The sequence below is a fragment of the Strongylocentrotus purpuratus genome, unplaced genomic scaffold (assembly GCF_000002235.5).
Source record: "Strongylocentrotus purpuratus isolate Spur 01 unplaced genomic scaffold, Spur_5.0 spur5_scaffold_20, whole genome shotgun sequence".
NCBI classification, from domain to species: domain Eukaryota; kingdom Metazoa; phylum Echinodermata; class Echinoidea; order Camarodonta; family Strongylocentrotidae; genus Strongylocentrotus; species Strongylocentrotus purpuratus.
In genome coordinates, this window is record NW_022145606.1 from 20179733 (window position 1) to 20196271 (window position 16539).

Consider the following 16539-nt stretch of genomic DNA (forward strand, 5'->3'; position numbering starts at 1 on the left):
TCATCCCATACTGGCCAAAAGCGACATCCACCCCTGTGTCATCATCCGTTGTATGTTTAGGTATTGTGATGTCATTAATGTGCTTCCATTGTCTGTCATACACACTGATGCATCCAATCAAGCTGTCTCCTGTATCGCTGCTGTATTTACCGCACACTACCTTGTCACCATTCAGCAATGCACATGAAGCAACGCTTGATGAGTCATTACAGGTTATCACTCTCCGAGTGTGTTTAGTGTTCATATCTAACATGTACGTATGACGGCTACCTAAAAAGTCATCTGTGATGATTACATTGCTTTCATCTACGCATCCTACAATGATCGGGAATGTGAATTTATCTTTGACATTGATTGTATCAATGAGCTTCCATCCCCATCATACCAATCAATCCTCCCATCATACTTCTCTCTCCCAGCACCTTTCACAAACCTCACACCCGATATGGTATCAGTGACTCGTTTCACCTCACCCTCATCCAGTACCTTCTTTAGTTCATCACTTGTTTAGTTCATCACTCACTGATGTCTTCACATGATGCCCGTCTTTGACGACATTTTTAACATCTCTTGTAGTCTCTGTGCTTATTGTGTCATCTTGCCATGCGTTCTTTAACTCATCAATCTGTCTTTCTTTCTCTTCAGTGATGTTTTTAATGTCTGTTTGAAAACCATGTTGTTTATTGTCAATTGGTTCTCGTCTTTTCTCTGCATGTGAATGGTTTAATTCAATTTGCTTCTCTCTCTCCTCATCGTTCTTTCGAATATTTTCATTGATTTTTTGAATCTCCTCGCGAAGTTTTGTATTCTTCTCATCAATCTCCTGGTTAATTTTAGCAAAATCCTCCTTCTCTTTGTCTTTGTCTGTTTGGATCGCCTCATTGATTACCAAATCAACTTCATCTTTCAAAGCTTGTAGGTGAGTGTCGGTGTCTTTCCTAAACTGATGAATCTGATCTCCATAAACTCGATAAAGCTCCAATTTGTCCTTTGCATTTTCTTTTAGAATGTAGAGTTGTGCTCTACTATCCATGATGGCGCCCTCTATATCCTGTTGTACGCAAGACATGTCACTATGATCTATCATTGCGCACAATTGGCACACTGCTACATTATGCGTTTTACAATACAGTTTGATTTCTTCACCACCATGCTTCTCACAATACAGATTGAGCCTACCCTTTCTTGTTTTTACAATGCATTCCTCTTTGGAGGCGCAGTCATCGCAGAGCTTCTTTTCCTTCACGTAGTACGTCACATCTGTGATTGATTGACAGTCCTCTCCTTCACAGATGTTTTCTGCTGAGCTGAAGTGTGCCGCCATCTTGATCAGAGTATTGTCCTGTAGAAAGAACATATCTCAAGAGAGAAAGAGAGAGAGGGATTTGGGGTGGGGAGAAGAGGGGGTAGGGAAAGACAGAGGGGAAGGAAGGGAGAGAGGAGGGAGGAGGGAGGAATAAAGGGAGAGAGAAGAAGGAAGGGTGAGAAATAGGGGTGAAGGAAGGGCGATAGAAGAAGGGGAGGTCAAGAAGGATGGGGAAGCCACGTTAGGAGGAAGAGAAAGATGATGAGAAGAAGTGAAAAAGAAAGGGATGACAAAGGGGAGTAAAGGAGAGGGAGCGAGATATAATAAGTTTGATACTTCATTAGAAATATTTCCCCACGCACTTAAACAAAAATGAATGTTAATGCACAGTAGTGTATTTTCTTTGGTGAAATTGCTTTGAAACTGATATCTGTTTTTTATCATTCAATTAATCAAACACTTGTATGGTCACAATTTACCCATTCACATAATGGAACTACCGGCCCGATGAAGTCAGTAACCTGGAACCTCTGCACTCAACACTGCATGGGAGTAAGTTTGTGGTCAACTTATTTTATGAAACAAATCCAAGCAAACGTTTTCATATGCGCTTGTCCTGTATAGTGTAGAAGCTGTGCATTTTAAAGTGAAACTTTACAACTTGTAAACCATACAAAAGCAAGGATCCTAGGGCTGAAACAGGGTTTGTAACTTTTCCTCTTTTTTTCCTTTTTCACACCTATCTTCTCTTTTTTTATTTGTCTGCTGTAGGCTACATTAAGGACGTACATCATTAAATCGTAATCATGTAATATTGTAATGCACCTGTTACTGATTTACTTAATAGTATAATATTTTTATAGTGTTTTCAAGCAATCTATCCTCTTATTAAAATTGTTGTACGTGTTGTATTATTTACTATTTCCAATCATCTGTCATTAGATTACCGTGCCCCCAGCCCGTAGCTGCGTCACTGGTTGAAGATTAAGTTGAGCTCTGGTCATGAGATTGCATTGTGAAAGAAACGTTGTGGAATATATCGGAACAGGTTGATCATCTAGCATATGAGTAATGGTGTGTACTGCAAGGTTCTTATGTCATCAAAATGATAAGAAAATTGACTCAGTCTTTGTAAAGTTACAAACACTGTACACAGAAATATGTATCCGGGACTACACGAACATGTTGCATAAAGATCCGTCCCGATTTGTATGATGTTACATGCCATATTTAGAATATTCAGGCATTTGAAGAGCCATGCTTTTCAGGGAATATTTTTTCTCTGATGTTCTTCCACACTAAAGATACACGCTGATTACTGTATATAAATATACATGTTTCTCTCCATAACCCCTGGTTATTAGCCATTCCATACACTTGCTATATAAATATTGGCTTCTCTGTGACTGTAATCCACTTTATATAAACCTTAGTGGTCGCTATGTACTAGTTGTGGTGTAGTTGTTAGAACAACTTATGCTAACAAATGTATAGATAGGATTTGTATTAGTATCCCCTGTAATGTGAATGTGAGAATGTTATACTGCAGGTTCTATATAAAAACTATGAGAATGATAAATTTACCCCTTTAAAAAACGTATAGTAGTGGGTGATGTAAAGTGCACAGCACAGCAATATTCGTATTCACATTTCAATGTGTTCCCAACGCCACAGGAATATCATTAGCGAAGTATATCAATATTTCAACATGCAGAAGTGACAAAGGCTATTACAAAGGTGATTGCGCAACATTTTTCGAAGGAAGTTCAACAAGGTCAATTTTTGTTCGACGAGTGATTAAAACAGACTTCACAAACATTCCCACGTACTGGAATAGATTGTTGCTTCCGGAAAATTGATATGATCTTTTGACATAACATCCGGTTGAACATGTTGGTTTTGCAATTAAACATGAGAAAAAGTGATCATTGAAGATCGCTAGCATGTACACCTCTATGGAAAGGCTGGTTAAACTGTCCATTAATATTAAACATACATTTGTGCTGTACAGTGGCGTACGCAGGATTTTGTCAAGGGGAGGGGGGGGGGGGGCAGGTGGGGTGGGTAAGAGGACATTTTTTTTTTTTTTGTCCCGAAATTTGAACATTTGACCGATTGACATTCCGTTTCGTTGGGGGGGGGGGGGCAAGGGCATATTTTTAGGTCGTCCATTAGGATTTGTTTTGTTGTTTGTTGTTTATTCATAAGGGGGGGTTCTCAAAAACATACACATACAAAAATGAAGGGGGGGCGGTTAACCTCCCCCCCCCCCCCCCCACTGCGTACACGCCTGGTTCTATACGATGTATAATATTGAATTAAAAAAACGTTATATGTCTTGGTTGGTGTACATCGTCAATGATGCATGCTAGCAATTGAATGATTAAATTATAAGAGGAACTAAAAGTCTATATGAGAAATTTATTTATATGCCATTATCCCATTGAGGAAATTGTGTGACAATGAATGACATAGATCTTTATGGAGCTTTAAAGGCACCGTTTAACATGTTTAATCTGAGATGCACGTCCGTACGTGTTATCAGTGTCTGTGATATAGTACAATATTGAAGCCCTTAACAAAAGTTGCGCTACAAAATGATCAAGAAGTGCCTCAAAAAAGTAAAAATCTTTGAGAGACCGGTTTTACCATACTCGTTCACCCCAATAGACTGTAGTGTTATGACAACCGTTAGGAAAACGCAAAAATTCGGTTTCGATTTCTAAATATTTTGATAATCTTACAGGCGATCGGCTTGTAAAACTCAAGGGGTTCCTGACTGACCTAAAAGTTTATAATTATTATTGCAGTATGAGCTAAATCCAGGATTTTGTTTCAGAATCTGAGACAAAGTAACCGGATCCCTTTAAGCAAAGTCCAGAACTACTTTCATAGGTTACAGGAAAATTACATTGTAGCTTAGTGCATATGATTTAGTTTGATTGTACATGTTTGTTTATATATGATTCATTGTATTGACCTAAGGACCATGCAAGGGAGACAGTGATAATGGTCTTAAAAGGCAGGTAGTCTTTATAGACAGGTGGTCTTTCTATACAGGTTGTCGCTAAATTACGTTTCACTGTACATAATTTTATTTTATTAGTAGTGTTGTATTTCAACATGCAATTAGCTCTGCAGAAGTAATATTCGAGTCTCATATCTTGAATGTAGTATCGTGACGTAGAAACCTTTACACGAAGAGCAAAATAGTATGTGGCAATCGCTAGATGTTATTTTGTTTTGTATCTTATAAATTGTATATGGTTATATTATATTTAATTTAAACAAAATTAAAATATTACTTCTGAAAAGAGGTTTCGTAAGATATTAAAGGTTGATTTTGTACATTCTAGCTGTTTACAAATTATTTTGTAGGATGATTGATACACTTAACCTTCGAGACAGCCATACCACAATTTGTGGCTTGGCTCAATAACTTTTGATTATATTCCCTAATAAATATGCCTGAAAGGGCAAAAACGTCTGCAAACACCATTTATACGTTCATGTTATGAGTATGTGAGGAATAAAACAAAATATAAAAAAATCTTTAAATCGGCAATACCTTGAGAAATTTAAAATCATTGTTTTAAGATTAAGATTGGCCTTTTTTTCTCATTCAAATTTTAAACATGATTCTCAACCGTATAAATGTTTACATGGGATATTTCATTTATGTTAACAATGTACAAAACGAACGGAAAGTATAATGTTGCCAATTTTGAAGAAAAATATGCAATCAATGTAACCCTCAAAATAAATCCTGTCCTGAAAGGGTTAAAATATTTCATGACTGTTTCAATTACAATCTGAGGGGTCACGTGACTTGTATTCTGGATTAATGGAGAGCTAAGAGGCGTTAATTTGCCAGAAGGACATTACAACCAGCAAGACCAACACTAAACAGTATCCAGACTGAACAAAATATTAGGCATACATGAACTCCAATTGTCAAGAATCGTTCGGGTTAGAGTTGGTGTGGAGTTGGTTTGGCATTGTGACGGGTGTATACAAGCATCTGCCCTAACGTACTGTTTTTGGCACAGCGCCATCCCATGGTTAACTTGCTAACAGTGCGTAACCCAGTGCTGTCTGCGTCGCTGATATAGGACTCGATGAAACAACCAACAGCAAAGCAAGTCACGGGACTATACTGCTACAGCTGACACGAGATGGCGCTAGATGGGATGGTGCTAGTATAGTTTGGCTGGAAATGATAATGTCTTTTTGATTTTTGGTAGACTATACGTGCGGATCATTATGTGGATCACGTGTTGTTCTCTCTCTCTTTCTCTCTCTCTTTCTTACTAAAAGACGTATATTGATTGAGGCAATGGTATTGCTGTGTATATATTTGTGCTGCTGCATTTTTTTAATGTTGCATTGTTACGGGTTTATGATATTTCATTACTACCTTTTATCTTGGGTGATCTCAACATCAACCAAAGACTTGGAAGACCAGGGAGAGCAAACGTATTGGCCTAACTATGCACAAAGAAAAAAATAAATATATGACTAACTATGACACAGATGAAAACGTCGAGATAGAAGGTCAAACTTTAGAGAGAGTGAGCAGTTACACATATCTGGGACAAACTTTGAAAATGGAAAACACCACGAAAGAAGAAGTTATGACGAGAGTAAAAGCAGGATGGATGAACTTTGGAAGATACAAAGACATGTTGACTGATAAAAACATACCCATGTCTCTCAGAAGAAGCACGTTCAACAAATGCATTCCAACAACTATGACATATGGATCATAAACATGTTCATTGACAAAGGATTTGGAACAGAAGCTTATGACTACTCAACGAGCTATGGAGAGAAAGATGTCGCATTTATCTCAGCGAGACAAAATCAATCGCAAAGTCATACGCCAGAAAACAAAGGCTAAAGACATCATGGAGAATGTCAGAGAATGAAAGTGGAGATGGGCTGGGCATCCACACACAAATAATAACCATCAAACAAGAGATAAACTCATGCACAAATATAAACTACATTGTACATTCTAGAGAATAAAAGAAGAATACCCATCCCCAAAAAAAGCAAATTAACACACAAATAACATTTCAACTGGCAAAGAAGTTTAGTGATTGCGAGTAGCAGTGTGTGGAATGGGATACCACATAATGCAGTGATCTTCATATTGTGAGTGAGGGAGTTGGGAAATAACAACAACTACAACTTATTTTATTGTTATAGCATCTCCACCACCCTACACAACAAAGATTAACATATCGCATATAATAATTAGCAATAAAACAATATCTAATCTTACAAATTGTGTGATTTATACCGCTATATGTACATTTCTCGAGCATATTTGTAATGGTAATAATTTCTTGATACATGTTGATAGCATACCGGCGCTATACACTTATAACCCATCATCTTCATTATCATTCTCATGACCTTGCATCATTGTTGTTTTAGTTGATGTAATGAATATACTTTTTTTATAATATTACATATTTGTTTTTAATGTTAATATAATCATGTCCCAAAGCCAAATACAAATATACAATTTAAATGTGCAAGTAATAAGTATAATCTACATGTGGTGAATGTGAGCGATGACAACATGTGCAGCTTACATGCACGATATGATTCTACTATCTGTTCTATCAAACTACATATCAAAGATTGATATTTCCCATAGCAACCTAATGACATCAACAGTGTTGAATCTGACAAATGCTGAGTATTATATAGATATATTTGTTTAATGAGCATACTCGTAATGTGAATTAAATGATAGATTTATAAAAAATACTTAATTATCATATTATTCATTATGTACATCATCATGTCAAAAACCAAAACATAAAATCAACAAATTGTATGACACGAATACTTAGTACAATGCAGCTATGAACAGGTTGTGAGTGTGGAATGATACAACTTTGTAACTTCTTTCATTATTTTAGCATCTCTTCTATCAAATTAGATGAGTAGACTATGCAACCTATTCACTATATGAAATATACTGGTATCGTTTAAAAAAATCAACATTTCATAGAGTCAGATAAAAAAATCAACAAATTTAATCATACTAATACTTAATACGCAGTATCTGTTCTATAAAAGATTAACATATCACATAAGAAAATAACGAAATCAACAGAGTTTCATTTTTACAAAAACTGGGTATACTGTGTTATTAAGATACCATAAGCATACTTGTAATATAAATACTTCCTTGATAGATAATGAAAACTCTCCATATATATAATTGTAATATTATTCATTCTATCAAATATACTTTTTGGGTACATGAATATATTGAATGTCTCAAAACAAAATTATAACTTAACACATTGAATCTTAGACAAACTAAACAATGTACAGCCATTTACATTGTGTGAGTTTTGTTTCAATGTTATTGAATTTGACTCGGGAAAAAAATTACATTGAGCGAAATGATACAATCAATAGTGTTGAATCTTTGCAAATATTGGGTATTATTCTGCTATGTATATTATAATGAGCACAGTTTTAATGTTTTTAATTTGTTATAGATAACGAGACTTTACAAACTATTTATATGGTGTATCGTATTAGTCATTCGATCAAAAAGCACGTGTTGAATACATAATATGTACATATGCCTTATCAAATAAAGTCAACAAATTGAATCAAACGTTGCAGAAACTTAGTATTATGCAGCTATGAACAAGTTGTGCGTTAGATTAAACAAAAAACTCTGCAATAGTATAGCTTCGCTTTTTATTAAACTACATGCTACATAAGAAATAGTCTCACAGAAGGATGACAAAAGCAACAAATGTTTATCTTACAAATACTGGGTATTATGCAGCTATAAACATGTATTGTATTATATTTATGAAACTTCATTAATGTACATCAATATTCTGTTTATGAACATATAAATCACTTTACAATGTAATGTAACAAATGGATATTCTGTTTGGAAACATATATATCATATAAATCAATTTACAATGTAATTTAACAAATCAGTATTATGTTTGTAAACATATAATTATATCATATAAACCAATTTCCAATGCAGTATTTATAGCAAAATATAAGGAAATTATATTCAGCAGAAACACTATTTTTCCTTTTTGTTATAACGTGACATAATGCATAGAGTAAATAATATAATGTAATGTAATGTTCTGAGCATATTTGCTATGCGTATTAATGCATCATACATTACAATGCTATGCAATGTTAAGCGTTTATTTTAAAGGGTTTGTTAGAAATATTGAAATTTCACTACCTGAAAGAAGCGGTCAATCAATTTGAAACTATTAAACTAATATACCTATACATGTACTTGGTGTAAAACAGGTACGTACCTTTATTTATTTATTTATTATTTATTATAGTTTTATTTCAACAGGGTAATCTTATTTTAAGTTCATTTCTGGACCTGATCTCCCACAGAGCAATAAAGCTATACAACAATAAAAACATGAATTCAAAACATACATACGAAGGAAGAAATATACATGGCATATACAATAATTCAACTCTATTTAATATAAATAAGAAAACGGAAAACAAAGACTTTGCAGAGACTTACAGTTGTGAATATTACAGGGTAATTTATAATAATTTAGCCCCTAAAACCGCTAAGGTTTTCATTTTAAAATTTGTTTTACATTTTTGAATGAATAATGGACTGTTTAGAGCATAACGAGTGAAATACAATACCAGTCTTCTTCTAATACATGGATTCAGAAATGGTGGTGATAGGTCGTTGATGATTTTAAAAATCAAGATGTTTTTCTGATATTTTTTACTGCCATTAATACAAATAATAATAGAGAATATTTATGAAGCGCATAATGAATTGAAAGTTTGTCTACGCGCTTAACAATAATAACAATTTGATAACATAACAACAACATTACTACAACAATAAATAAAACATAGATAAGCAAATTACAAAAATTATTTATGGGAAAGTTAACCAATGCACCTATTGTTACACCTACATTGTAGGTAAACTAATTCACATTACATATAACAAATTCAACAAACAGACACTCATCATGTCGAATCAGCCTCCCAACCAGCAACGGACAAAGCAGCTCTAGGAGACCCTCGGAAAAAAAAGGTTTTCAGGGCTCTTCCAAAGCCGTCAGTGCTCCCAACAACTCGAAGCTGGTAAGGAAGTTGGTTCCACAAGACATGCGCTGCCGTTGAAAATGCCTGAGAACCATATGTTTGGGTCGATGTGGTAGGGACAGTCAGGAAATTCTTTGTTGAGGAGCGGAGATTTCTACCGGGTATGTAAGAGCAAATAATATCAAAAAGATAAGTCGGGGTTTTTAAGAATCATCACCTTGTGACACGACATAAACACTTCATAAACAATTCTTTCTTTTACAGGTAACCAATGAAGGCGAGTCAACTAAACATGGGTGTTACTGGATCTCTCCCCCTTGCTCGTTCAACAAGTCTCGCAGCACCTTTTTGGACAATTTGCAATTTTTTTTTATATCTTTCTTGGCCAAACCGAACATTAGAGCATTACATCAATCATTCCTAGAGGAAAAAAATGCATGAATTAATATCTCAATGAATTAATATTTCAATTTACTCATTAAATATTTTTTGAGGTAACATATTCGGCACATTTTTGTAGTTTTTGCAACTTTGTTAGATTATGTTTCGAAGTATTTCCCAATACTGAATTATTGTAGTTAAAATGCGATAGGATAAGTGAATAGTACAATGTAATCAGATTTTTACTGGAAATATAATGGCGTATACGTCTAATGCAGGCAATCGTACCCGATACTTTCTTAACAACTTATCTTACATGTAGCGACCATGATAAGATATTTGTCTAGTGTTACACCAAGATTTGCATACTTTCGACTGAGTCGAGTACATTATTACTGTAATGAATACAAGTATTATTAGTTATATTTTTTCTTTTAGAACCAACAAGTATTGTTTGGTCTATCTTATTTTAGCCATTTCAAGATACTGTAAAAGTATTTTTTGGAGATTGCATTCACAAACTTTATGATCCTTTTCATGATGAAACACTGCCGTGTCATCTGCATTGAGAAAAGCTTTGTCTTGGAGTTGCAGGTTACAAATACCATTCACATAGAGGCAAAATATTAATGACCCAGTATTGATCCTTGTGAAATTCCTGATTCCGAAGTTAGAAAATTACTTGGGTCCATGTCTTATCAATAATTTTCTTAATTTGTTTCTAACCTTCCAAAGAAGTTCTTTCCGCTTCTTAGTGAGGCTTTCATTGATGTAGACATGGTGTTTATTCTCATCGCTAAGATTCTTTAACTTGGATCGTGCACTGTAGACCTGTTCTCGGGTGCGATAGCTATTGAATTTAACAATGAAATTCCTGGGTGTGTGGCTATAGCTGGTCGTCCCGGTGCGCGGTTTCGTCGATCCATCGCTTTGGCATTTCTGCTGCCCAAGTGATTAGTCTCTTGATAGACCTTTATGTTGTAACACACATATTGAGATAAACATGTCATTTTCGGGATGCTAGTTATGATAGCCACATCAATGTGTTTGTACGTATTAAACGTGTGTGTACGTTACGGTAGTGAAAATGGAAAATTGTATTCAAAGGGGATACGATTTAGAGGATAAATCTTTTTTTGAATACGAGAATATTGTCTCCATCGCAAGCGAAAAGTTTCCCTGATGACGTCATCAACACCCGAGATGATAGAAGGTGACACTCCCTATCCTCCAGTGAGTCCAGTTCTATTGATAGAGGGAATGATGCTACTCTTCTCTTCTCGATGTCATCCCCGCTCATCACCTGATCAATCACACACGTACCATACTCCTCATCTGATGATACGATGTAGAGGCCGTCTGTCAAAGGATCGATACAGGCATTCATGATGGCATCACTGTGGGTGATTTCCCTTTGAGCACCCTGCCTGTCGATAATGAACACTCTGTGATCTAAGGGTGAGGGTTGAGCGATGATGTGACCTGATGATAGTACACCGCGCATCAATATTATGTGTTTACATGCGATGGTATTCATGATCTTACCATCATCTGGGTTGATGACGTATATCTTAGACTGACCTCCCTCAGCAGCGATGATCATCCCAACCTGGTCAACAGCTACATCCACCCTTGTGTCATCACGCTTTGTGTTTCTTGGTATTGTGACGTCATTGATGTGCTTCCATTGTTTGTCATACACACTGATGCATCCTGTCAAACTGTCCCCTGCACATCCATCACTGTATTTACCGCATACTACCTTGCTATCATTCAGCAATGCACAGGAAGAAACCAATGATGTATTACTACCTGTTATCACTCTCTGATTGTCTTTAGCGTTCATATCGAACATGCATGTATGACAGTCATCTATATTTGTGATGATTACATTGCATTCATCAATGCATCCTACAATGGTTGGCGATGTAAATGTCTCTTTATCTTCAATTGTGTCAATGAGCATCCACTCCCCATTATAACCATCTATCCTCCCATCATACTCTTTTCTCATAGCACCCTTCACAAACCTCACACCCGATATGGCCCCAGTGATTTGTTTCCCATCACCCTCATTCAGTGGTTTCTTTAGTTCGTCATTCACTGATGTAATCACACGATGCCCGTCTTTGACGACATTTTCATCGTTTTCGAGTAATGTATCGATTGTCTGTATTGTAGTCTCAGTGTTTTTTGTGTCATCTTGCCATGATATCTCCAACTTACCAATCTTTATTTCTTTCTCTACAGCGATGCTATTAATGTCTGTTTGAAGAGCATGTTGTTTATTGTCGATAGGTTCTCGTCTTTGCACTGCATTTGTACGGTTTAATTCAAGTCGTTTTTCTCTCTCTTCATCGTTCTTTCGAATCTTTTCATTGATCTTCTTAAGCTCCTCGTGAAGTTTCTGATTCTTCTCATCAATCTCATGGTTGATTTTTGTAGCATCCTCCTTCTCTCTGTCTTTGACTGTTTGGATCGCCTCATCGATTACCGACTCTACTTCATCTTTCAAAGCTTGTAGATGGGCGTCGGCGTCGTTCCTGCACTGACGAATCTGATCTCCATAAACTCGACAAAGCTTTAATTTGTCCTTTGCCTTTTCTTTCAAATCGTTTAGTTTTGCTTTATTTTCCATGATCGTGCCCGTTATATCCTGTCGCACGCTAGGCTGCTCAGGATGATCTATCATTGCGCATACATAACACACAGCTTCACCATGTGTTTTACAAAGTAGTTTGATTTCTTCATCATGCTTCTCACAATAAAGCTTGGGCCCACCCTTTCTTGCTTTTCCGATGCATCCTTCTTTTAGGACGCAGTCATCGCAAAGCTTCTTTTTCTCATTCACGTAGTATAACACATCCGTGAATGCCTTGCAGTTCTCTCCTTCACAGTTGTCTTCTCTAGAACTTAAGTAAGCCGCCATGCTGATCAGAGTATAGACCTGTAAACGAGGATAAGAACGATTCACCAGAGAGAGGTGTGAGAGAGAGAGACGTCAAGAGAGGTTTGGAGAGAGGAGGAAAAGGAGAGAGGAGGAAGTGAAGAGAGAGAGAGGGGGAGGGAGAAAGAGATAGAGAGAAAGAGAGAGAGAGCGAATGAGAGGTGCAGGGGACGGGGAAGGAGAGATAAAGGGAGAGGGAACGGAGAGACAGGAAGAGATAAGAAGGGAGAAGAAGATAGGAAGGTGGGGAGAGAGCAGGAGAGAGGAAAGCAGGATGAGGGAAGGAGGGATAGAGGAAGGAAGAGAGACGAAGGGGTAGTCAGGGGGATAGGAAAAGATCGGAGGAAGGAAGGGGGAGAGCAAAAGTGAAAAAGAAAGGATAGTGGAATATTGGGGAGTGAAGGAGATGGAGAAATAGAGGGAGGTATAGATAAAGAAAAGAAAGGAGAGACGGAGCGAGAGAAAGAGAAGACAGTGACCTCAATTAGTCATTTTACTTTGTACAAGTTTGTTTTAATGTTAATGGATGGCAGTGTATTTCCACTGGTGAAATTTGAAATAGATTAACAATTTGGAATTAAAAGTTATTTTTATCATTCATCTAAACAATCACTTGACTATAATACCATGCCCCGTGCCACATACAACTCCACGTGTCATCAAGGTAAATTTCAAAAGCGCTGGCCAATAGTCCCCCATGCGTCCCCTATGTGTGAAAGGGCCAACTAGAGGAGCAAATCTACGAATCAAATTAATAGTCGTGTTCACACGATGGCTATTTTGGTCGGCATGAAGGTCGTGCTTAGAGCTAGTCGGCGTAAATATGGTGAGGTTTGCGTAAATGTCGGCGTAGTCACGTGATCGTCTAACGAACGTCGTGTTAGCTACACTGACCTGTATATTACACCGACCGATTTAATCTTGAATATATACAGGAGTAATGCGCTAACACTACTAGAGGGTTTACTGTGTGTATGTTCTCGGAATATATGTGACCTTTCACGAGGGTTGCTTGTTTACAACCAAACATTTAAATGAAATTTCGCACGGTTTAGATACGGAAGGTGGGTTCAGGTCTACTAGTGCGGGCGACAACACTTCTAGGGCCAGATCATTTTACCTTCAGAAATGCCTCATAACGTTCCATGAGGCATATTACGGTTACAAAATATCCAGGCCCCTTTAGCGGACTCCGGACCCCCCCCCCCCACGCTGTAACAGCTACAGCAACCTTAAATCCGTACATTCCCCCCCCCCTTTTTTTTTTTTTTTAGAAAATCCTGTATCAGCCCCTGACTTATAGCAGTTGCGCTGAGTAAGACTGGGTCAGTGGAAGGTCGTGTTAAGTTAATCTTGGCAAGTTGGTCCAAGCTAGAGGGTATGGATAACTGATGTGTAAGTCAAATAATTACGAGGTATTTAATGCTGCGGGATTGATTGCGCCGACCAGGAAGCCCGCGTTTAAACTTGACTCTAAGGTTCAAATTTTTCAGGGGCCAAAAGGGCAAAGGCTTAGCACTTAGCTCTCACAATTTAATACATTTCGGAAAATCCTTGATCCGCCCCTGATATTCGGAAGATACGCTTTGGATTAAACTGGAAGGTAATGGTATTTTAATCGTGGTAAGTGGGTCCGAGTAAGAGGATATGGACAACTTATGATGTAAATCAAAATACGTTGGAGACATTTACTGCTGCAGGGATTAAACTAACGCCAATTAGGATGCCCCCGTCTGAAAGGCTAATTAAAAAGGACATTTGCGTATGTTCCCAACACCTATGATATTTCAAAGTCTTCAGACAAACACTTTACCCAATGCAGGAATGTCTCAAGTTCTATGACCCAAAGTAGCCATATTCAGAAGGGGCTTCCTAGTAGGCGTAACTTAAACGTTTCAGCAATAAATATTTCATACAAATTTGATTTTACACATCAGTTGTCCATACGCTCTTACTCGGATAAACTTGCACGTTTGTGTTAACACGACCTTCCACCGACCCAGTCTTACGCAGTGTAACTTCTGGAAGTGGCGAGACGCCCGCACTAGTCGACCTCAGCCCAGCTTCTGCAACTAAACGCGCGAAATCTAATTTCCATTGACGAATGTAAACAATCGTGCTAGCGCGTTACTCCTGGACAAATCCAGTAGTAAATCAAAGGCGTAAAGGTCGGCGTATATAACACGACTATCGTGGCCTTACCATGTTTACACCAAATAGCTGTAAACACGACCTTTACGGTGATTCTCTTCGGTATCCGTCGATTATAATTTTGCCTTTAATTTTTAGAAATCAGCTCTTTACCGTTGGAACAAGTTCTAGCAAGAAATAGCAACAATCTTGATCATGGGCAATGCATCTTCTTCCCCTCGGATTCACAACAACACTGATGAAATACTGAAGATTGTTTGCACGGACAAAGACGGCAGAGAAACAAGTCAGATTGTAAGGAAAATGGATTCGTGGCAGCCGACGATCCCGTACGGCAAGGTAACCATCTCGGTCTTCATCCTCGCCGAAGGTGTCCCGGTAGCTGGTCAGGGAGATGCCGTCCTGAATGCAGCAGAGTCTTGCTATGATTTCACTGTTCAACTTGTGAAAGGAATGGTCAATATTACACAGGATTACAGCAATCAGTCGAGGTATTATGAAAATAATGAAGATAATTATGATGGTGATGTACAGAATGATGGTGATGTTGGTAATGATGATTTTAGTGAAGGTGGTGACGATAACGGTGGTGATGATGGTGATAATGATGAAGATGGTGATGATGGTTATAATGATGACCATGATGATGGTGGTGATGTTCATGGTATTGATAATGATGATGGCGATGGTGATTATGATGGTGGTAATGGTCGTGATGATGACGGTGGTTGTGTTGGTGATGATGATGATGATGTTTGCGATGATGATGGTGGTGATAGCGATGATGATGATGATGTTGGTAAAAATTATGATAGTGGTGATGGTGGTGGTGATGATGATGATGGTGATGGTTGTGGTGGTGATGATGATGGTGGTGGTGGTGATGATAATGATGGTGGTGATGGTGATAGTGATGATTATGATGATGACGATGATGATGGCTGAGATGATAATGATGATGATGACGATTATAAAGATGATGATGGTGAATTCGGTGGTGATGATAAATTAGGATGACAAGGATGGCGATGATGAAGGTGATACTAGCCATGATGCCAGAATACTGTATTTTTTTTGTTTGTTATTCTATTTGTTGTTTCTGTTTTTAATGAAGGAAAATTGGGGATATTCCTCGCATCACAAACGCAACAAATGGAACACTGACGATCCTCTGTACGGATAAAGATGGCAGAAAGACGAGTCAGATTGTGACGTCACAGAACATGTGGCATCCGTCCATCCCGTCAGGTCCTCTCACAGTATTTGCGTCACATCTTCGAAGTGGCTTCGACAAGGACGTAGAAGGAGCAGTCTACACCGCAACATCTTCGGATAATTTTACCGTTAAACTTGTCGAAGGAAGACTCAATATTAAGCTTCAATAAAGCAAGATAGCGTTGCTTAATTAGCCATAAAATTAAAAGTCGGGGGAGGGTGGGGGCTATTGAAAATAGGAAGTGAACTGAACTGAGGATTTTATGTTGTTTCATCATATTTGATTTGTCAAGCTCAAATATACATAACACTTAAAAAGAGTAGTACGAAGTACCAACAAAAAAAGAGCACACGAGGAATTGGTATGGCCCATTAGATTTCGAGAGGTTAAACGAAGAGATCCTATAATTTGCATACATGCAAAACCTGT

General features: G+C 37.5%; 1 protein-coding gene across 1 annotated transcript; it reads left to right on the forward strand.

Moving 5' to 3' along the window:
- Positions 1 to 15076: 15076 nt before the first annotated feature.
- Positions 15077 to 16314, forward strand: LOC115927089. Its single transcript, XM_030992562.1, has 2 exons — positions 15077 to 15385; positions 16009 to 16314. The coding sequence occupies exons 1-2, from the start codon at positions 15090 to 15092 to the stop codon at positions 16277 to 16279; spliced, it is 567 nt and encodes a 188-aa protein (XP_030848422.1). The 5' UTR covers positions 15077 to 15089; the 3' UTR covers positions 16280 to 16314.
- Positions 16315 to 16539: the final 225 nt, after the last annotated feature.